The sequence below is a fragment of the Salmo salar genome, chromosome ssa05 (genome assembly GCF_905237065.1).
Source record: "Salmo salar chromosome ssa05, Ssal_v3.1, whole genome shotgun sequence".
Classification (NCBI taxonomy): domain Eukaryota; kingdom Metazoa; phylum Chordata; class Actinopteri; order Salmoniformes; family Salmonidae; genus Salmo; species Salmo salar.
In genome coordinates, this window is record NC_059446.1 from 61,020,420 (window position 1) to 61,043,278 (window position 22,859).

Genomic DNA, 22,859 nt, shown 5'->3' on the forward strand with positions numbered 1-22,859 from the left:
ATTGTATTAACATGGTATAAAGCATGTTACAATATTAATTTATAGCCTGCTGTCCATAAAGCTTGATTAATTAAGCCGGGAAATTGTAAAAAAAAAAAAATTCTAAAAAGGAAACACATGGCCGCTATTTTACACAACACATGAAGTAAGGGTGCCTAGTTAAATATTTTGACAAGTTTGAAGACATACTTTTTGAAAAGCACTCCCAAAAACGTGTGGGCTGGGCTTAGCCAAGTCTTTTCTTTCTCTGGGGTGGGTCACGTGCGTTGGTGACAGTCTGTCAGAGTCAACGGCGGCGTATGATTGGCTTACAGATTTGATACAGGGCCCTCCCATAGGCTGCCCGACTACACGTCACTCCGATCAGCTGTTAGTTCCCCTCAACAATAACAAAGGGAACAGTGGGACCTCGGAAAGGCTCGGAAAAGTAACGAACTGTGTTGTTCCGAAAACAAAGGTCCAGGTACTAAATTTCTTCTGCGAAGAACTTTTTTTATATTCTCGAAAAGATACAATCTACCTCAAAGTCTTAAGGATTTTATCACTAAATATCCGTCCTTTGCTGTTCGCAGGTGAGTTTTTTTGGGGGGTCTCTTTGTTGTCTGTTGTTGAAAGAACACACAGTTCTCTTTTTCAATTCAATTATAGGCCATTGTTGACATTACTTTATTTCCACAAGTACGGTTTAGCACAAATACATAGCCTAATTTCCACTGTTTTTATGCACCAACAGTGTTTTGTGTAGCAAAAATAAGATTCTCGGCCCATTTTTGCCAAATAAGAGTCAGACCACAGTCTAATGAAAAGTTATTAAAATGGCAAGGTCTAGATGTCTACCTATCTATTGAAGGAGGAGTTATTTATATGCACAAAACAGAATTGTACTTTTTAAGTTAAACTTTGCTGGCAGTTGAACATTGTAGGAGCTGCGACCCGCCTAAGAGGTGTAGGGTTACCCTATACACCCTCCGCTTTTATGCTAGTCAACAAATCATCCTGCAAGCAGACAGCCTACCACGATTTGAAGTTCTTATTGAACCTAAAATGTGCCGTTTTTCATGTAACTCAATCAATAAAATGTATTTGTACATCAGCAGTTGTACAAAGTGCTTATACAGAAACCGAGCCTAAAACCCCAGAGAGCAGGCAGTGTAGATGTGGAAGCACGTTGAACAGACACTAACTGAACATTTTATTCATATTTTCAGTGATTTATTTGTTTTATTAGAGCCAATATCAGGCATTTTGCTCTGGGTGGAACACTCATGGAGAATATCTATCCATATGACGTAATCGTTACGGCTCCTAACGTTCTCTCTTCCAAGGTGTCGACGACAGGCCTCCAACCACCAATCAACCATTCAAATACATACGACAAGAAAAAATTCTCCTGTGAGCTCTCACATAACCTACCGTTTCATTCGGTAAATAATACTATTCTGCCTTTTTAATGGGCCTAGTATCACGACGCTTCTTCAACCCCCCTCAGTGTTTGCTATCAGAATCGAGCCACCGTTCTGGGAATAAAACAAAGCTTGCAAGCGGTATTTTGTTGAGGACGAACAGGTGCAGGAGATTATAACCCGGTTGCGTATTGGACATACTGTAGATAAAGTCCCATAGAAAAGCCCTCAATCCCTCAACCTCATAGCACAGCTGCTCATTTTCTTTGTCGTTGAATCTAACAAATAAGAGGACATTAAATCAAAGAACGACGTGTTTGCATTCGCTTGCAGCCTACACATCTTCTGACGAAAATGTCTGATGTTAAATAATATATGACAAACCTGTAATTCTGACATAACGTGTGTTTGCCTGTAGCCTACCTGGCAGACCAGGTTTCAGTTTTTGTGTCAGGTCTACCAAACAGCTATCTTGTCCTTTTTGAACATTATCATAAAGAAGCTACTGTAGTTCTCTCAGCTTTTCAGATCTTACAAACCCACAGATCTCGAATTATTGGCTGCACTGCTCTGTATTTGTTTACCATAAATGTGTACATGCATAGAACTCATAGTTTACAATTGCACTGACAAATGTGGCTTCACAGCAGGAATTCAATATTGTCTGGCAGAATAATGGTTGTTGTGTATCACTGATCTTGCTTCAGGTCAGGGGTCATAATGTATAACCTGAAAACAGTGTCACTGCTGCGCTGTATCCCTGGTGTGTCAGTGTGGGGGCAGTAGTTTACTTTATCAGCAGACAAGTGCTGTCTGGCTTTTTACACTCTAGTCAGTGGGACTGGAGGTTTAATTGCAAAGAAAGGTCAGGCCTATACCACCAATACTGGGCTGTATGGTCACAGAGAGTTGATCCCTAGGTGAAGATTCAGCACTATAGTGTGTGTTCTATAAAGGACCACCCTATCAGTGAACAAGCTGCTAGGTTACAGACCTATTAGGCCCACACATATTTGGCCAGTATGTCTATGTCAGTTGGCAGCTAGTTGATGATGGGTCTATTTCCATAATTGCCTTTATGAGGGATGTCTGGTAGATAGGCAAATAATACCCACACCTGTAAACATTTATGACCACATACGGTGCCTCTTTGAAGTTTGTGACAGTTGTGAGTGATCTGGCTACCCTTTTATGTTTTATTATTGAGTATTAGAGTTATAGAAAACCTATTTATTGGCAGAGAGTGTTTTATATTGGACTGTCCTCTAAAACTAGTAAGCCAGAAATAAACACAGATGTCCTTCCAGTTCAGTCTGACCCATGTTTTCCTCCTGCCAATTGCCCAAAAGCCAAATGATATTTGTATGCATCTCTCCCCTCCCTTTTCACACAGGTCTTTATAAGCTCATGTATATGGTCTCAAACGTGTCACTCAAGATCACAACGACTTATTCTCTCCCTTTCTCCCCCTCCCCTTTTGTCTCTCAGGTCCTTTGTAATTTTGCACACGTTGAGGTGAGCTATGACCAGACTTTACACAGCTCCCCTCAGATGATAGACATCCGTACCTTATTGAAGCACTTTAGCACCTGCAGCTGATGACCAAAACGCCTGTTCCCCGTCCTCGCACCGCTCAGCCCCCCCTTGGTCCCTCCGTGCTCCCCCGAGGAGTCCCAGTATGTTCCAGAGGCTCACCAGTGTCCTGTTTGGGGACGATGTGGAGAAGGTGAGCGGAGGAGGCCCAGGAGAACAGGGCTTTGGCCAGAAGGAGGAGGATGAAGAGTGGATCCTGGTGGACTATCTGGGTGAGTTTCAGAACATACACACGTACACAGACACACACAGACGAAACATACACAGACATAAACACTAAAATACACAAACAAAAATGCAAATACACTCTAAACACAAACAAACCCTCGCACACCATAACCTCCTGAAATCCATGTACAAAACGGTTCAGATGGGTTCAACAGTGAGCATCATTTCCATACAGTCACATGGTGGGAACTTCACTAACTTTTAAAAGTAAACTGATCAAATCAAATAGTATTTGTCACATGCGCCGAATACAATAGGTACCTTACAGTGTAATCCTTACTTACAAGCCCTTAACCAACAATGCTGTTTTAAGAAAATACCTTTAGAAAAAGCAAGAGATAAGAATAACAAATAATTAAAGAGGAGCGGTAAATAACAATAGTGTGGCTATATACAGGGGGTACCGGTACAGAGTCAATGTGCGGGGGCACTGGTCGAGGTAATATGTACATGTAGGTAGAGTTATTAAAGTGACTATGCATAGATAATAACAGAGAGTAGCAGCAGCGTAGAGGGGGGGGGCAGCAATGCAAAAAGTCTGGGTAGCCATTTGATTAGCTGTTCAGGACTCTTATGGCTTGGGGGTAGAAGCTGTTTAGAAGCCTCCTGGACCTGGAGCTCCGGTACCGCTTGCCGTGCAGTAGCAGAGAGAACACTCTGACTAGGGTGGCTGGAGTCTTTGACAATTTTTAGGGCCTTCCTCTGACACCGCCTGGTATGGAGGTCTTGGATGGCAGGAAGCTTGGCACCGGTGATGTACTGGGCCGTACGCACTGCCCACTGTAGTGCCTTGCGGTCAGAGGCTGAGCAGTTGCCATACCAGGCAGTGATGCAAACCGTCAGGATGGTCTCGATGGTGCAGCTTTAAAACATTTCGAGGATCTGTGGATCCATGCCCAATTTTTTCAGTCTCCTGAAGGGGGAATAGATTTTGTCGTGCCCTCTTCACGACTATCTTGGTGTGCTTGGACCATGTTTGTTGGTGATGTGGACGTCAAGGAACTTGAAGCTCTCAACCTGCTCCACTACAGCCCCGTCGATGAGAATGGGGGCGTGCTCGGTCCTCCTTTTCCTGTAGTCCACAATCATCTCCTTTGTCTTGATCACGTTGAGGGAGAGGTTGTTGTCCTTGCACCACACAGTCAGATCTCTGACCTCCTCCCTATAGGCTGTCTCATCATTGTCGGTGATCAGGCCTACCGCTGTTGTGTCATCAGCAAACTTAATTAGGGACAGACGTTCCGCTAGCGGAACGCCTCGCCAATATCCAATGGTATAGAGTGGCGCGAATTACAAATACCTAAAAAAATGCAAAAACTGAAATTTCTCAAACATATGACTATTTTACACCATTTTAAAGACAAGACTCTCCTTTATCTAACCACATTGTCCGATTTCAAAAAGGCTTTACAACGAAAGCAAAACATTAGATTATGTCAGGAGAGTACCCTCCCAAAAATAATCACACAGCCATTTTCAAAGCAAGCATATATGTCACAAAAACCAAAACCACAGCTAAATGCAGCACTAACCTTTGATGATCTTCATCAGATGACACTCCTAGGACATTATGTTATACAATACATGCATGTTTTGTTCAATCAAGTTCATATTTATATCAAAAAACAGCTTTTTACATTAGCATGTGTTGTTCAGGACTAGCATACCCACCGCAAACTTCGGGTGAATTTACTAAATTACTCACGATAAACGTTCACAAAAAACATTACAATTATTTGAAGAATTATAGATACAGAACTCCTTTATGCAATTGCGGTGTCAGATTTTAAAATAGCTTTTCGGTGAAAGCACATTTTGCAATATTCTGAGTAGATAGCCCGGCCATCACGGCTAGCTAATTTGACACCCACCAAGTTTGGCACTCACCAAACTCAGATTTACTATAAGAAAAATTGGATTACCTTTGCTGTTCTTTATCAGAATGCACTCCCAGGACTTCTACTTAAACAACAAATGTTGTTTTGGTTCGAAATAATCCATAGTTATATCCAAATAGCTCCGTTTTGTTAGTGCGTTCAAGTCATTATCCGAAGGGTGACGCGCCGGCGCATTTCGTGACAAAAAATGATATGCATATTCTAGTTTCTGGGCAGGAGTAGTAACCAGATTAAATCGGGTACGTTTTTTTATCCGGCCGTGAAAATACTGCAATACTGAATATGCATATAATTAGTAGATTTGGATAGAAAACACTCCAAAGTTTCTAAAACTGTTTGAATGGTGTCTGTGAGTATAACAGAACTCATATGGCAGGCCAAAACCTGAAGATTCCATACAGGAAGTGCCCTGTCTGACAATTTGTTGTCCTTCTGTTGCATCTCTATCAAAAATACAGCATCTGTGCTGTAACGTGACATTTTCTAAGGCTTCCATTGGCTCTCTAAAGCCGCCAGAAAGTGGAATGGGGTGTCTGCTGTCTCTGGGCGAAGAACAGCAGGAGAGTTTGTAAGTGGAGCTATTTGAATATAACTATGGAGCTATTTGAATATAACTATGGATTATTTGGAACCAAAACAACATTTGTTGTTGAAGTAGAAGTCCTGGGAGTGCGTTCTGGCAAAGGTAATCCAATTTTTCTAATAGTAATTCTGAGTTTAGTGAGCCCCAAACTTGGTGGGTGTCAAAATAGCTAGCCGTGATGGCCGAGCTATGTACTCAGAATATTGCAAAATGTGCTTTCGCAGAAAAGCTATTTTAAAATCTGACACCGCGATTGCATAAAGGAGTTCTGTATCTATAATTCTTAAAATAATTATGTATTTTGTGAACGTTTATTATGAGTAATTTAGTAAATTCACCTGAAGTTTTCGGTGGATATGCTAGTTCTGAACATCACATGCTAATGTAAAAAGCTGGTTTTTGATATAAATATGAACTTGATTGAACAAAACATGCATGTATTGTATAACATAATGTCCTAGGAGTGTCATCTGATGAAGATCATCAAAGGTTAGTGCTGCATTTAGCTGTGGTTTGGGTTTTTGTGACATATATGCTTGCTTGGAAAATGGCTGTGTGATTATTTGTGTCTGTACTCTCCTAACATAATCTAATGTTTTGCTTTCGCTGTAAAGCCTTTTTGAAATCGGACAATGTGGTTAGATTAACGAGAGTCTTGTCTTTAAAATGGTGTAAAATAGTTGATTGTTTGAGAATTGAATTGTGGTAATTTAGTTGGTTTTGTATTTCGCACCGTGCGATGCCATTTGGCTGTTGGCTAGGGGTTCCGCAGGCGGAACAGGGTTTCCGTTAGCGGAACGTCTGTCCTCAACAGGTTAAAGGTCTTACTCACATCGGCTACAGAGTGTGTGATCAAACAGTCATCGGGAACAGCTGATGCTCTCATGCATGTTTCAGTGTTACTTGCCTCAAAGCGAGCATAGAAGTTATTTAGCTCGTGTCACTGGGCAGCTCTCGGCTGTGCTTCCCTTTGTAGTTTGTAATAGTTTGCAAGCCCTGCCACGTCCAACAAGCGTCGGAGCCGGTGTAGTATGATTATATGCCACTGCAGCGTTTGTTTTTCCATGTGAGCATATTATCAGATATTACATCTCATAAGCATCTATGAACTGACCTTATCAAACTGCTTGGCTATGCAATCCTTAGGTGCCTTGTAGTCTCCATAAACCGATGCAACCTAAGTTCGCCTGTATTCACAAATGCAGACACAAGGATGCTACTCTAAGCCCTGGCAAGGTTCCCAATATCCATACACACAAAAACAAATACACGTGAGCCCATACATGCATGGTTCTATACATATACAGTATATAAATGCTGCTCAATAACACACACACCTGGCACATACTTGTTCTTTGGGGGGAAGGGAGTGCATCCAGCCCGTCTGTCCCTGACACATCTCATATTCCACATGTGTGTGAATATTCAATGTGTGAGAGACTGAATCCTGCTGGCCCACTTCTGTATGGGGGAGGGGAGGGTGGTGGAGGGATATGGGGCTGTATATGGGCAATATGTCTGTAATCGGGTCAAACAAAAGCATGGGGGGCTAAGGGGAGGAAGATAAGAGGCCCGGTAGAGTTGCCCTTCTGGAGGAGTGAGACGTGTCGGCAGACAGCCCAGCAGAATTCCGCTCCAGAATTGCCCCCAGTCACTGTCTATGACCCAAACCATCTGGGATTAATGCATTCATAGTGTCGTCTATCACGCCATAATTCGTTATACGACTTGTCTTACATATGTAGCTCATGGCCTCTTACGACAACCTTTGGAAAATGCATTAAGGCTGACAATGTGTTCATAAACCGTGTGACACATCATTCATTACAGGTGTTCCATGTAAATGTGTCAATGCCTATAAAAGCATTCATAATGCTTTACAAACAGGTGGTTTATATATTACCTTCCAGTCCAGCACTCTGTAGCCTTACCATGTTAGAGTGAATGCAGAACTGTTAGAGTGAATGCAGTAAGCAGACACTTGAGGTCAGATGTTTTGTCTCTGAAAGCGTTGAATCATTCTTTCTTGCACAGACTGCAGTGCCATGACCTATTTTACAGTAGGGATTGGTTCCACACACTTAAAGTGTGTACTACTTAGTTTGTACCCGCTGTATTCCTGGCAAACTTCAACACCTCAAGTTGCACTAGTCTCCTACTTCTTCTAAACTGCTAATCTATTATATCAATAGTGTAGACTGCTTTCCTTCCCCTTCCTGCGTGTACACACACACACACACACACACACACACAGGTGGATGGTGAGAGGATTACAGGTCCTAATTAGCCTTACAGAGACAGTGATGAGGAATGTAAGCCGTTTTAGGGTTCTGCTGCGTTGCTTAGCGGCTAAGCTAAGGGTGTGTGTCGGCACAGATGAGATTTACTATTTTTATTTTTTTGAGTAAACAAGGTGGCTGCACTGCTGCTGACATGCGTGACAGAGAAAGATGAGGATGGGAACTGGTGTCCTTGGGAGTGGGTGTATTTATATCACACATATACACCATAACACACTCAGAAATGAACACACTCTGAGGAACACAACACATCTATACACACATCGTCTGAAAAGGAAAGAGAGGAAAACTTTCATGATCATACACACAAGGGAACACATCCAGTACACACACAGAGAACACTGTTATGCACAGAGAACGCTGTTATGCACAGAGAACGCTGTTATGCACAGAGAACACTGTTATGCACAGAGAAGAACGCTGTTAATATACACACTCAGCTGTTTATCAGAGATTCTGTCCAAAAAAAGACAGTCAGCTTTAAACTTTGGCCAGACGTCCGTGCAGGCTATTTTTAGTATAATGGGAAACCAAACAGCAATCTGCTGGCTTTGATTCCCATCTGGTATCAAGTTGCTTTTTCCATCATACTTCCCATATGGCAGTGTATTATTCTGACTTATTAGTGCACTATTGACAGTAACACCACCGAGTCTCAAAGCAAGACATGCTATATAGCCCAGGGATGCAGTGAATGCAACTTCTCGCTCCAGCCAAACCACCTCATTTAACTTGATTAGCTTTATTCTATTGAAACTTAGTTTCTCTCCTATCCTTTTGAGATAGTTAGCTAGTGGAAAAATGTGTTTTGGTGCATTCTAGAGTTGGGAAAGTCTGGAAAGCATTTGGCAGCAGTTTGGTAGAGGGAGTTGCTGAAGCTGCTTGATCCTATGAGTGACAGCTCTTGCGCACACACACACTATAGTATCTTGGGTCAGGCATGTTATTCTGACAGACAGAACACTGCTCTGTGCCTGTAGGGCTTTGACACCTATGCATCAGGGGAAAAGATGGTTTTTGTTTTGATCGCTAAAGCCATTTTCTCTGTGCCACATTGCCCCCTAAAGTCATGTTAGGGTATTGCATATGAGTTGTTATCCCACCCAGGTTGAGCTCAAGACCATATTGTATTTTTACATTTTGCTACAGGGAATTTTTTTAAATCGCCAATTATAAAACGCAATGGTTGTAAAACACATTGTCACACATATAGCCTACATGCTTTGGCAAACAGAAACGTTCCATTTCTTATTTAAATGTTAATTGTGCTGATGTATCCTAACAATCCCTGCCTTTCTCCCCAGCCGAGGCCTGCTCTAGCCCCTGTGGTGATGGCCTGTCTGAGGTGGATCTGACTTCGGAGGAGGAGGAGGACCTTGTGGTCGTCCCCTCTCCCATCGCCAGCTCCCCCATCCGCTATGCCTCCTGCTCCTCCCTGGACTCCACCGCCGACACCGAGGATGGGGGTCCCGAGGAAGAGGGGGGTTTCCAGTGCCTGGAGGCCTGTTCTCTAGAGGAGAGCTGGTTCGTCACTCCTCCACCCTGCTTCAGCGGGGGGAGGAGGGGCAAGCCTATGGTACTAGAGACCAGCCCCCTGGAGAACCTGCTGATAGAACACCCCAGCATGTCTGTGTACACCACCCACTGTCCCCCACGACTCTCCCTCAACCTCAATCTCTGCCTCCCCCTTGTTGACGCACCTGCCGCAGTGGTCAAGGAGCCTGGACGACGTTCGCTTGACATCCCCTGCCACAGGTAGGACTTGTTGCTGCAAAAATTCTGGCAGTAGTGTTTCATCACCTACATTTAGTGAATTTATGCTTAACCTCTACGGGATCGGTGTCCCTATTCCAGGATGGTTGAGCTAACGTGCACTAATGTGATTAGCATGACGTTGTAAGTAACAAGAACATTTCCCAGGACATAGACATGTCTTATATGAGCAGAAAACGTACCATGCTATTGTTTGAGGAGTGCACAACAACAAACTTTTCACGGCAACTGGTTTGATACTTTCACCTCTGAAGGTAAATAATGTACTTACATTCAGTAATCTTGCTCTGATTTGTCATCCTGAGGGTCCAAGATGTGTGTAAGCTAATGATCCATCATGTATGACATTCCTGGGAGTGTGTAAACCCAAAAAATGTATGTTCTCTATAGTTATGTACTTCAAAATGTATCAATTAACCAATTTGGCACATTTGGGCAGACTTGATGCAAAATATTGTCCAGTATTGCAATGCTCCACTGGATCAATCACACACTGCTGCCATCTAGTGGCCAAAAGCTAAATTGCGCCGAAACTGCAATATTATATGATGGCCTTATTCTTGCATTTCAATGATGGAGAAAAAAACAAACATGTCTAATGAGTTAAATTTGTTAGATGTTAGATCTAATGTGTTATATAATATAATATTTTTGGGGCGGCAGGTAGCCTAGTGGTTTGAGCGTTGGGCCAGTAACTGAAAGGTTGCTGGATCAAATCCACGAGCTGACAAGGTAAAAATCTGTCGTTCTGCCCCTGAACAAGGCAGTTAACCCACTGTTACCCGGTAGGCCGTCATTGTAAATAAGAATTTGTTCTTAACTGACTTGCCTAGTTAAATGAAGGTTAAATGAAAAAATGTGAATGTAAAAAATATTCTCCTACATTCATTTCACATTTACACAAACTTCAAAGTGTTTCCTTTTAAAATGGTATCAAGAATATGCATATCCTTGCTTCAGGTCCTGACAGGTAGTTAGATTTAGTTATGTCATTTTAGGCGGAAATTTAAAAATAAAAAAAATGTATTAACCAGTCCAGCCCCTTTCCTGTCTCCCCCTATAGGCCAGAGACGGTAGTGCAGCGCAGAGCCGGGCTCCATGCTGGCTGCTATGCGGCAGCCGTCTCAGCCCGGGCCTCAGGCCTCCTAGACCAGGCCCAGCAGCACGGACGCCGGGCCCAAAGGGTACGTGGGGCCGCCCAGCACCAGCTCCTCTCCCGCAACGCCCTACGTCGCCTCAACCTGCTGCGTACTGGAGGGGCCAAGCAGGCCAAGACCACCACCACCTATCTACACCAGCCTGGCCAGAGGCACCTCAACTACTGAGGTCCTGGCCCTATCCCTTAGCCTCCATCCATCAATTCATCCATCTGTCTCAACCTGGATCCACGAAAAGAGTTCATCCTGCAACATGCTCTCCATCTTCCCTCCATCCACCGATCCTCCACTCTGGAATGAAGAGACGTGATGAGGACTCCTTTAGAATCAATGCCATAGGTCACTTTACTCCGCTGCAGGTCCCCACCACCACATGGTAACTGGGAGAGACTGGTTCAATCAGATATTACACCTGTGGCAACACTCTCCGCTTTCACCCACTCTGCAATGGTTGTGTGATGTCATAGTGTGGCTGTATGCTGCCATAGAATGGTTGTGTGATGTCATTGATTGATATCATGGAGTTGCTTGTATGCTGTCATAGTGACATAAGTGATGTCATTGAGTTGTTGTATGCTGTCATAGAGTGGTTGTGTGCTATCAGAAGAGGGTTTGTGTCTTAATAGAATGACTGTGATGTCTTTAGAGTAGGAGTAGGCATTTAGAAAAGGAGCATGTCTTTCACTTGTAATTAGGACAGTTTAACAAAGTTGTTTCTCATGTCCCTCCAATGAAATTGCTTCCTCTATCACTTCATGGCAAACTAATATAATTTGTCATTCTGATGGCCACAACTTACTTTTCAAAATCATCACCCCCCTCTCTTGACTAAGGGTGAACCTGCCTTGAACTTAGTAATTCAGTACTTTCACAATATTGTTTGAGAAAATGTTGGTCAAATACTGGGTTAAATATCACTAAACGCCTTGTTATAAAAGTAGAATTTAAGATGAAAAATAAATGTAAAATGTATTTAAAAAAAACGTCCAAAATATTTTTTAAAAGAAAAAAAAAACGTATATTACATATCAGTATGAAATTAGTATGAGCGTTTATCTACATAGGTATGTTTGTAAGCAGCGATTTGACTATGTTAGGGTGTGATTTGTTGCATGGTTGTATAGCGCTAGAAAACAGAAAAAAGTGTGTTTTTGTATCTTATCTCTCATTGTTTGTTCTAAACCTGCAGTCCACTTCTCAGGGTCATAGCCAATCACCTTTACACTTTACTAAAATGCAGATTACTTGACGGATGTTAATCGTCTTTGTACATACTGGAGACCTTCCAAATTTGTGCTAGTGTGATTTGCCTTGTGGTAATGTTTGTGATCAATGATTGACCTTTTAAAAGAATCGTGTGCATCTCGAGAAAATTTTATTTGAACGTTTGCTTGTCCAAGGACTGTGAAAATGAACTCCTACTCTCTCAATCGACTGTTATAACCCCAAGATGGAGTGAAACTATAAGTCTTTTTCATTTTTGTTTATATATTCTTTCTGTGTACTTTCCATTGTTTTGAATTACATATTTACCCTGTTCTTTATTTGCTTAGTTACATAACTTAGTAATATTATGTTAAAATGTCAACCAACAAAGTAGCGGCAAACTCTAACCTTGCAATAGTTTATATTACTATTGTTTTTGCTTTTACAGTTTATTCTTCTTTACTTTAACAATGTTTGCAAATTGGAGACTTTTCTGAAATGGTCAAGTTTGTGACAACATGAATCTGTGCGCTCTTGTGGTAAGAAAGCACAGAGAGACACAATTCAAACACCTAAGTAGCCTATTTTAAGTTTCACAGAACCTCTAAAAGTCTAGTATCCAGGGCAAACTCAATAATTTACATGACCTAATATTATTATGACCTTATATTATGACCTAATATCATCTGTTTCTTTGTACTGTGTATTTCCCCCAATAAGTACATACATACTCAGATGTATTTAGCATGGTAGCATTAAGAAGCACTAAGGTGGTTTTGTTTGGTTTTGTCTATATAGTTGTAAACTGATTATAGTGAAGTGATTTAAGCCTAGTCATTGTATTTGTGTATCTTTTTTATTTTCAGATGTTTCAGATTGCAAAACTTGCATCATTTGACGCATCAATTTTTGTACTGCATTGTTGTGACACGGGCAACAGGACGAAGGGAATGGAGGAGATGGCTAAGTCCTCATTTTTGATGCGTGAAGCTGGAAGGAGCCATTTTGTTTTGTCCTCAGCTGTCTGTATGAGCTCTTGATGATAATAACAGGGATTTGTATTTTGTTTTATGCCTTGAATTTGTTGTGGATCACGTGCCTTCCAGGTTAAACAGTATAATGACAATGCATTAATGAAGAACTTGAAATGTTGTCCAAAGGGACAACACATACAAAAGCAAATCAACTATGCACACAGGAGGTAGCTTCTCTTTGTGAACAACCCAGCCCATGTACAGCTTTTATACACAAATGTAGCAAACCTGTTTTCTCCTGTGTGAAGAATATTTGGTGGCATTTTTTTTTTTACGACATGTTAGACTTTTGCTTTGATTTAGTTTACTGGAATAATACAGCACTTTGCCAAAAAAGTGTAGGAATTTGAGCGTTAACTGTTATTTATCTACTTAACTGATCGCATTATTTGTATTTTGGATGTGTGAGAGATCAATTCACTCTGTTTTTATGCTCAGCAAAATTTGCAAATGAGAATGTGGTAGTCTGTTCTAAAACTGTAATACATGATCTGTTGTCATGATGTAAGCCACAGTCTACAATAAATGTTTTCATACACATACTCTTCCGTTTCTGTCCATTCTGTCCATCAATTTAACCTTTATTCTACCAGGTTTATTCAACTATGATGAAATCTCTTTTGCAAGAAAGACCCGCCAGCCAGCCTAGACTATATTTCCAAAACAAGCCCTTTATAGCACTGAGCTGAGACGGCTATGATGTTACTTTCAGTATGACATTCTCATGAGTTCTGAATAAAGAGCACATAACAGCTTTGCACAGCAATATTAAAGCCTAATTTTTTTTTTTAAAGATGGACTTCATCAAACAATTGAACAAGTTATCACAAATGTTTGACCAATCACAACAGAGAAAAGTAGTTGGCAGGAAGATCTTCAATAACTAAACTCAGCAAAAAAAGAAACATCCCGTTTTCAGGACCCTGTCTTAAAAAGATAGTTATTAAAAATCCAAATAACTTCACAGATCTTCATTGTAAAGGGTTTAAACACCGTTTCCCATGCTTGTTCAATGAACTATAAGCAATTAATGAACATGCACTTGTGGAACGGTCGTTAAGACACTAACATACTTACAGACAGTAGGCAATTAAGGTCACAGTTATGAAAACTTAGGACACTAAAGAGGCCTTTCTACTGACTCTGAAAAACACCCAAAGAAAGATGCCCAGGGTCCTTGCTCATCTGCTTGAACGTGCCTTAGCCATGCTGCAAGGAGGCATGAGGACTGCAGATGTGGCCAGGGCAATAAATTGCAATGTCCGTACTGTGAGACGCCTAAGACAGAGCTACAGGGAGACAGGACAGACAGCTGATCATCCTCGCAGTGGCAGACCACGTGTAACAACACCTGCACAGGATCGGTACATCCGAACCTCACACCTGCGGGACAGGTACAGGATGGCAACAACAACTGCCCGAGTTACACCAGGAACGCACAATCCCTCCATCATTGCTCAGACTGTCCGCAATAGGCCGAGAGAGGCTGGACTGAGGGCTTGTAAGCCTGTTGTAAGGCAGGTCCTCACCAGACATCACCGGCAACAACGCAGCCTATGTGCACAAATCCACCGTCGCTGGACCAGACAGGACTGGCAAAAAGAAAGTGCTCTTCACTGACGAGTTGCGGTTTTGTCTCACCAGGGGTGATGGTTGGATTCGCGTTTATCGTCGAAGGAATGAGCGTCACACCGAGGCCTGTACTCTGGAGCGGGATCGATTTGGAGGTGCAGGGCCCGTCATGGTCTGGGGCAGTGTGTCACAGCATCATCGGACTAAGCTTGTTGTCATTGCAGGCAATATCAACGCTCTCAACGGAAGACATCCTCCTCCCTCATGTGGTACCCTTCCTGCAGGCTCATCCTGACATGACCCTCCAGCATGACAATGCCACCAGCCATACTGCTCGTTCTGTGCATGATTTCCTGCAAGACAGGAATGTCAGTGTTCTGCCATGGCCAGCAAAGAGCCCGGATCTCAATCCCATTGAGCACATTTGGGACCTGTTAGATCGGAGGGCTAGGGCCATTCCCCCCAGAAATGTCCAGGAACTTGCAGGTGAGTGGGGTAACATCTCACAGCAAGAACTGGCAAATCTGGTGCAGTCCATGAGGAGGAGATGCACTGCAGTACTTAATGCAGCTGGTGGCCACACCAGATACTGACTATTACTTTTTTGATTTTGACCCCCCCCCCTTTGTTCAGGGACACATTATTCTATTTCTATTAGTCACATGTCTGTGGAACTTGTTCAGTTTATGTCTCAGTTGTTGAATCTTATGTTCATACAAATATTTACACATGTTAAGTTTGCTGAAAATAAACACAGTTGACAGTGAGAGGACATTTCTTTTTTTATTACAAACAAACAACTGATTCAACAGTTTAGGAAATAAACAGTGACCCAAAAAATAATAACTCTGATAAAATAATCCTATACACTTGTTTTTAAGGCTATAAAATGGAATAATGACTAATGTTTATTGTGTGTTGAAATCTGAGGGGTATGCTACGAAGTGGAATCAATCAGTTGGCCAGCTAAGCAACCAGAAATTAATGTTGATTTTCTGATTCATTAAAAAGGCAAAACTTTATGGTTTTTGAGTCAATTAGACATTTTACATTTTAGTCATTTAGCAGACGCTCTTATCCAGAGCGAATGCATACATTTCATTTCATGCATTTTTTTATTTGGCATGGCGTGTGGCATTGCACACACCATGCTGGCGTTGCAAACACCATGCTCTACCAACTGAGCCACAGGGAAGACAGGGAAGACCACGCCCATTTCAGTTATTTCAGAATATTTAGGCATGTAACTCCTTAATCCTGCTTTACTATATACGGTATAGGCAAACATGGTTTAGTAAGAAACTGTGGTATAGGTATACATGATACTACCCTCTGGGGGTCGATGTCACTATTTGGACGGGTCCAGCAGTCTTATCTTGGTATGACAAATAATGCATTAGCTAGAAGAGGAGTGAAAAAAAGCTTTAACCTAGCTCAATCTATGTAAAATAACAATAGGCATATGATCTCTGCGTTGAGACGTGTAAAAATCTTCCTGTTTCAATATGACAGCGCTCCACGCTATCTTCATCTCTGGTTGTTTACATTTTGAAGGAAGACCACGTTGTTTCTCCTGACCCTCCTCTGATTGGCTAAGCGAGTTTGAAACCCCTCCCATAGGTGGACCTGTAATACGGAAGTGTTTTTCTTGCAGCAAAAAAATAAGAAAATAGAGCATAAACGTTTTTCTATATATACTTGACCAACTGTAAAGGCTAACTCAGCGCCTACTGCGTCATTTAAGCTTAACCGGAAAATAAGGAAAGCGCCCTTTTTTCCAAAAAATATAAATGAAACCTCTCTTCTGCAAAGTAGATCCGCCATCCATACAAAGTCGATGAGTGCTAGTCTCTAATAATGATCGCAAACACGTTATCAAATGTATGAACTCCCGGGAAATAAAACAGAATATTGGCTTTCTTATTTGCAATAAATGGAATTCAGATTTGAACATTTAGCGCGTTTAAATGAACCGGGAACACACATGCGCACTTGCCATGGAATGGTCATATATATAAAGATTGGCGCCGGTTGATCATTATTCGTTTCTGAGGGTAAGGAGCTGTAGATTAATTCTTTGCTTATTTAACTAGTTATATCTCAGGAGTTTATTCTGAAAATTCGTGGTAAAGCTATTATGTCGATGAGCAACATTTAGTTTATTGGGTTATTGAATCATCTTGAAAAGGAACTAAATGGCAAGAGAGACTGGTAACGTTAGCAAACAAGTTGGTTGCAAACTAATGTTATCTGGCTAACATTGGTTGATTTGATAAGACAATACATCTGTTTCTTCACATTGGTTTTACGCTGTTCTTTTATCAAATTAGATTGATATTTAACGTTAACATAGAAGCAACCACTGCTTTTCAAGGACGTGGCATAAAGATAGTTAGCCAGTAACTTTGCTAGCCAGCAAACTACATCATCATGCAAATTATACCTACCAATGTTGAATTATTGCTGCGGCAATACATTGTTAAGTATCATATCCTTTATCTATTTATATTTCCTTTTTTTATGTTGCTGTATTGGAGTTAAAGTTGGCTCACTGGTGAGCTACTGTAGCTAGCCATAGTGACTGTCCAAATCCTCCCGCTTCGAGAAATTGGCGCGTAGTTGGGTTTCACAAACCATCAAATAATTATCGTGTGGTTACTTTTGTTAACAATAACCATGTAAGTTACTACCAGGGCTTCTGACATAACACTGGGACTACGCATAAAGTTTTTCTTTAAGCAATTTGTGGCAGATTTCTTTGTGGAAATGACGGTACTCACAAGCTCAACCCTCTACCCATTTGGCATGCCATTTTACCGCCGGAAAAAACAGCCTTTTATTATCCAATCGTGTTTTGAACTTGTGAAGATAAGTATATTTGCCATTTTAACAATGTTTTCGCCCTGTCTCCGTTTCAGTGGATCATTTTCGGTGGAACTCTGAAGCCTTCAATTGACAGAATGGCTAACGTTAGACGCAGGTATGTGATAAAGCCTTGTTATCAACCAGCATGATTGCAAGCTAGCTATAACATTGATTATTTGTACATGTTTGTAACAATTGGTATGGTGACTGCTTGCTGTCGCTAAAAATGGTCTGTCCTTTCAGTGGTCGCATCACATTGAAAGCAAGAGATGAGAACGCACCAGAAGAGAATGTCAAGATCAGACGAAAAAGAAAATCTGAGGTTTGTTCAATTTATCTAGCTGTTATTTTTAACCATTAGTGTAGCGGTATTGTTTTATTGGTTTGTCGCCAAATAAGAACTATAACGTAAGCTAATTGTATTGTCCACTTTTCAGCCATCCAAAAAGATGCCACCCGCAGCGAAGAAACAAAGCTATGAAATACAGGTTGGTTGCTTGTTTATTCAATCAATTAACTTTACCAAGTTGTGCCAGTGATTGATGACTGTAAAGCATGTGGGGGAATATAGCGGTGAACTACGGTAAAATTCGCATGGATGTAGAAGTAATTATTGATGAGACTTAACTAGTCGAGTTATCTGTGTCAGTGGGTTAGACAGCGCGCAATAACCCCGCGTTTTGTCTGTCCCTTTCTCCTCGGCCCGCCTAATCTAAATCACATCGCATGCTTTGTTTTGCATAAACTATGGAAAGTCTCATAAATACCCGTTTCTGTCGCCATTAAAATCATTATTCTCTTTTCTGTTAAGTTCCTATGTATACTATAGCTTTGAACAGTTTGGTAGTTTTCACTGTGGTGGTAGCATGCTTTGACCTCTATTTGTAAATGAGGGCTCTGTTGGCTATATGGAATTATCACTTGGTAAATGCATGCTTATTTATATCTGCATTTGCTGCTGATGTGACTGCTGATGAAGAGCTTGAACTTGGTGCCTTTTCTCTCTCTAGAAACGGTGGTCAGAAGAAGGGGCAAGTCCATGTGTCCTCGTAGAAACGCCACACAAGGAGCTGGAGATGACAAGGGACCGGTCTGGCTTCAAGCAGTTCCGATTCAAGAACATCTTCATCAAGACCTCACCGCTGCCCTGCCTCAGGTACTGTGTGTGTGTGTTGACGGGGCTTAGCCCAAATTCCTTTTATACCTCAATAGTGGCAATTACTCCCCCTCTCATGCAGATAGATGCCCCTTGTCTTTGTTCCTAAGGTGTACCCCCAACGCTACTTCGGAAAACTCTGCATATGTAATGTTTTAGTGGGACTCTACTCACGTTAGCCACTTGGCTAATGTGTGTGTCAATGCAACGCTTACATACAAGGTCAGGGTGGCAGTAGACCTGCATCTAGAAACACTTTAGAAATGAGCTACTCTGAACGTTTTGCGTTTTCTCCTGTTTGTCACTTGATGACAAACAAATTCACTGTCTGGCGTTGGGGCCTCATAGTCCATGCGATTGCACACTGGACGTCCTGTTTAGACCCGTGTGTTTCCCCTTGGCAGCTGGGCCAGCTCAGATGACGTGTGGATTAAGATGCTGAACAAGGAGCTGAAGTATGTCCATGACAAGGGCTTCCTACAGCAGCACCCCAAACTAAAGCCCAAGATGAGGGCCATTCTCCTGGACTGGCTTCTAGAGGTATGTGTGTCTCTGAAATGACTTGCTGTACTCTATAAAATCTTAGGTATAAGTAATAGGCCCATCTATATGCCTTGTTTACACCTGTGCTTGGATTTGTAATGACTGGATATGCATGAGCCAAAGGTCTGATACTCCACCTCCATAGTTATTACCTCAGGGGTTCTACATCTCCACCACTTTGACTTGTTTACTATAGTGCCCCAGGATTTGTACAGACGTGACTGATGTCTAACCGTCCTTGTTTTGTCCTGTGTTGTAGGTGAGTGAGGTGTACACTCTGCATCGACAGACTGCTTATCTGGCTCAGGACTTCTTTGACCGCTTCATGCTGACACAGGACGATATGGAGAAGGACCGACTGCAGCTCATAGGCATCACAGCCCTCTTCATCGCGTCTAAGATGGAGGTAGGCGTAATGCCCTCCATTTTCATGTTCTTCTGGATGGCGACCACTGCTTTAGTTTATACTATGTCATAACAAATCAATGGCATTTGTGCTGTATTTTTCTCGAGTCTAATCGTTCCCCCTCCTTATGCCCCTCAGGAAATCTACCCTCCAAAGCTCCATGAGTTTGCCTACGTTACTGACGGAGCCTGTGAGGAAGAAGCGATCCTGGAGATGGAACTTGTCATGTTGAAGGTAAGACACCTCCTGTGCCCAAACCTGCACTGTACTAATTCAGTTGTCACACATGACTTAAAAACTCTCCTCCATCAGGCGCTGAACTGGAACCTGTGTCCAGAGACGGTGATCACGTGGCTGAAGCTCTATGCTCAGGTGGAGTCCCTAAAGGATGGCGTCAACTTCCTGGTACCTCAGTTCTCTCAGGACACCTACATCCAGATCACACAGGTGAGTCCACTAGCCCCCCCGCAGCTTTTACTGTTTCTTCTGACACTTGACTGTCGTGGAAGGTTTTTAGCCTCCCTATAACTGTTTTAATGGTTGTCGTGGTCTTCATGTTACAGCTTTTAGACTTGGCCATACTGGACATCAACTCTCTGGACTACCAGTATGGGATACTGGCTGCTGCTGCCTTCTGCCATTTTTTCTCATTTGACGTCGTCCACAAAGTATCAGGTAAGCATTGATTTGGCATCGTGTACAGAGGTTGGCCCATTCTAGAACCCCACAGCCCTGGTGTTATTACATAGTTACTCATGTCTGTTTCTGTGCAGGTCTGACGTGGGATAATATTGCTCCCTGTGTCCGGTGGATGACCCCCTTCATGCGCACGGTCAGCGCCTGTCCCAGAGCAGAGCTCAAAGACTTTAAGAAGGTGATGTCTGACGACAGACACAACATCCAGACCCACGTAGACTACCTGGCCATGCTGGTGAGTCCTCACACAACATCCAGACCCACGTAGACTACCTGGCCATGCTGGTGAGTCCTCACACATTTCAGGGGCTGGAGTGAGTACAATATAAAAACAGAATGTCTACACACTGTTGGCTGTTTAGAGTATCTCTACCAGTGTTTAGGAGGAGCAAGTCGCTTCCACCCAGAAATGTATTGCAGCCATCTTGATGCATGGGGCAGCCATTTTGTGCTACCTAGTAATATTTTTCAAGTGAAAGAATAGAACTGCTCATACAAATGTTCGTTGTTCTTAATGAAGTGTCTTGTCTGTTGCAGAGCAACGCTCACCAGAGGCAACCGGACAGCCAAGACAGTCTCTCGCCTGCTGCCATAGGAGGGATATTAACTCCACCAAAAAGCACAGAGAAACCAGCCAATCACTGAGCCCCAGGGTCTCCTCACGTTGATCTTCTGACCAACCAGATGAAGGGACAATTCCCTAGACGTCACGCCTGACCAGCCAGAGGCCGGGAAACGTCACTTCGGAACCTCATCCTCACGTGACCAATCAAATTTGCTTTTGGTAATAACTCACCTTTGTGTAGCATGTTAAGATGAGTTATTTTACTTTCTATACCAAGCTGGATATCAGAGTGTATATGCAGTACAACCATGGAAATCAGCTCATGGTTACTATAGTGACTTATTTTGTCAAATGATTGCAACAAAAACCTTGTTCTCACAATCTTAATCCCCAGAATTTGAATTTTACATGGATCATTTGAGTTGACTCAAGTCAAATCTTCCTCCATAGGAAAGCATGTCTGCTGCTCCCCCTGTTACTTGAAGCTGAACATTTCAAGACATGGGATGTTTTGATAGCTAAAAAGCTAATATTTTATTTGAGGTAAATTGGTACATAATACTCACAGTTGAGTTGCTCAACTCGGTCTCTTAACATTGTGTTATCATATGTATTTAGTGCTGTATAGTATAAATCTGGGTACTCCTGGAAAAGCTCAGCCATACAATAACACTGAAAGAAGTATTGGTGTTTGCTATGGTTACATTTGAACATTTGAGCTGTTTGAAAGGGTAGTGCAGGGTTAACTATTTGCAATACCAACTTAAGCACCATTCTTGACCGTATGTATTCTCTCCACTGTGAAGGACTCATTTCCATGTGCATGGTGCATTCTCCTGCCACAACACCTTCCTGGACAACTTGACTTCAGTAGTTTGATGTAGACCTTTTGGATCAATTTACAACTGTAATTTTAACATTGTATTTATTTGTTCATTTAAGCCTTACAATGTTTTTATGTCCATATATACATTCTTCATAGGGCTATGAATTCAGTTCTTTAACAATGCCAAAGGCAACCTATTTAAGTCACGGGATGCATGTTATTTATGATTTTGACATCTGTTATTGGCGGGGGACCCGGTATAATGCAGTTACGTATGAAATGTTATGTTGCGTAGTTTTGCGCTAGCCTGTCCGTGGTGCCGTAGTTGAACTAGTATGGTGATGTAAAGACTTGAGAACCCAGATGCTCCAGTGCAGGGCTCTAACCCAGTCTGTCCAGCAAACCTGACTGTCAACTGAAACCTTCAGTGTTGTGCAGACGTCTGCTGAGGCAGCAGTATACAAAGAACCATGTTTAAACTGTAAATACTAATGTGTATATGTTATGTACATAAACTGAACGTTCTGCTTTCTAATGGAAATTTGAAATGTATTGAATAAATGAAATAGAAATGAATGCACTTTGCCTGCTTTTATGGTTGGCTTTGAAATGGCAGCATTTGCCTAGTACTTTTTCGACCGTGGTTTGTTAAATTCTTCTGAATTGGAGAGGGAGTGCCATTTAGAACTGGTCTAACTTGAATGAATCAAGCCACAAGAACGGTATACCATACTACCTGTTACATGGACATAAGAGCCTGGAGGAGTCCTGTATATCTGTGACATGCTGAGGGGAGAGTGAAGGGAGAAATGGGACAAACATCGCCTGGCCTCCAACGAGTGCGGTGCGAGCCTCACGCCTTCGCTTCCTCCCACATAAAAAGTAACTTTTCACAGAATGGTGGGATGTTATAAAGATGAGGCCTGCACTTTTAACATGTGCTTCGCATTACTACAGTATTGGGCCTGGCATTTTAGTTCATGTTTACGCATGCCATGGGAGTATCTTCTGAGGGGAGGGGAAAGCTTCACTGGAATGACAGGCGGCGTGTAAAA

At 42.1% G+C, this 22,859-nt stretch overlaps 2 protein-coding genes across 4 annotated transcripts; both read left to right on the forward strand.

Moving 5' to 3' along the window:
• Positions 1 to 350: 350 nt before the first annotated feature.
• On the forward strand, positions 351 to 13,717 carry tp53inp1 (tumor protein p53 inducible nuclear protein 1). 2 transcript variants are annotated; one of them, XM_014200916.2, is made up of 4 exons: positions 351 to 572; positions 2,892 to 3,208; positions 9,310 to 9,760; positions 10,842 to 13,717. In XM_014200916.2, exons 2-4 carry the CDS (start codon positions 3,082 to 3,084, stop codon positions 11,101 to 11,103), a joined length of 840 nt encoding a protein of 279 aa, XP_014056391.2. In that variant the 5' UTR covers positions 351 to 572; positions 2,892 to 3,081; the 3' UTR covers positions 11,104 to 13,717. The 2 variants fall into 2 exon arrangements, with proteins under 2 accessions (XP_014056391.2, XP_014056392.2); XM_014200917.2 differs by having other exon boundaries at positions 376 to 463.
• A 3,022-nt stretch (positions 13,718 to 16,739) lies between these two features.
• ccne2 (cyclin E2) lies at positions 16,740 to 22,380 on the forward strand. Of its 2 annotated transcripts, none has more exons than XM_045718477.1 (12): positions 16,740 to 16,801; positions 17,666 to 17,727; positions 17,856 to 17,934; positions 18,050 to 18,100; positions 18,623 to 18,768; positions 19,173 to 19,308; positions 19,571 to 19,717; positions 19,856 to 19,951; positions 20,030 to 20,164; positions 20,281 to 20,392; positions 20,491 to 20,698; positions 20,951 to 22,380. In XM_045718477.1, the coding sequence occupies exons 2-11, from the start codon at positions 17,708 to 17,710 to the stop codon at positions 20,679 to 20,681; spliced, it is 1,113 nt and encodes a 370-aa protein (XP_045574433.1). In that variant the 5' UTR covers positions 16,740 to 16,801; positions 17,666 to 17,707; the 3' UTR covers positions 20,682 to 20,698; positions 20,951 to 22,380. The 2 variants fall into 2 exon arrangements, with proteins under 2 accessions (XP_045574433.1, XP_014056395.2); XM_014200920.2 differs by having other exon boundaries at positions 16,742 to 16,801; positions 20,491 to 20,648.
• The last annotated feature ends 479 nt before the right edge of the window (positions 22,381 to 22,859 follow it).

Bases quoted from the DNA above. Each gene is read 5' to 3' on its own strand.
- ccne2 (XM_014200920.2), top strand. From the start codon at position 17,708: ATGGCTAACGTTAGACGCAG. The intron at 19,309-19,570 runs GTATGTGTGTCT...CCTGTGTTGTAG, and splicing joins TCCTGGACTGGCTTCTAGAG to GTGAGTGAGGTGTACACTCT. The intron at 19,718-19,855 runs GTAGGCGTAATG...TATGCCCCTCAG, and splicing joins TCATCGCGTCTAAGATGGAG to GAAATCTACCCTCCAAAGCT.
- tp53inp1 (XM_014200916.2), top strand. From the start codon at position 3,082: ATGTTCCAGAGGCTCACCAGTGTCCTGTTTGGGGACGATGTGGAGAAG. The intron at 3,209-9,309 runs GTGAGTTTCAGA...CTTTCTCCCCAG, and splicing joins GATCCTGGTGGACTATCTGG to CCGAGGCCTGCTCTAGCCCC. The intron at 9,761-10,841 runs GTAGGACTTGTT...CTCCCCCTATAG, and splicing joins CTTGACATCCCCTGCCACAG to GCCAGAGACGGTAGTGCAGC.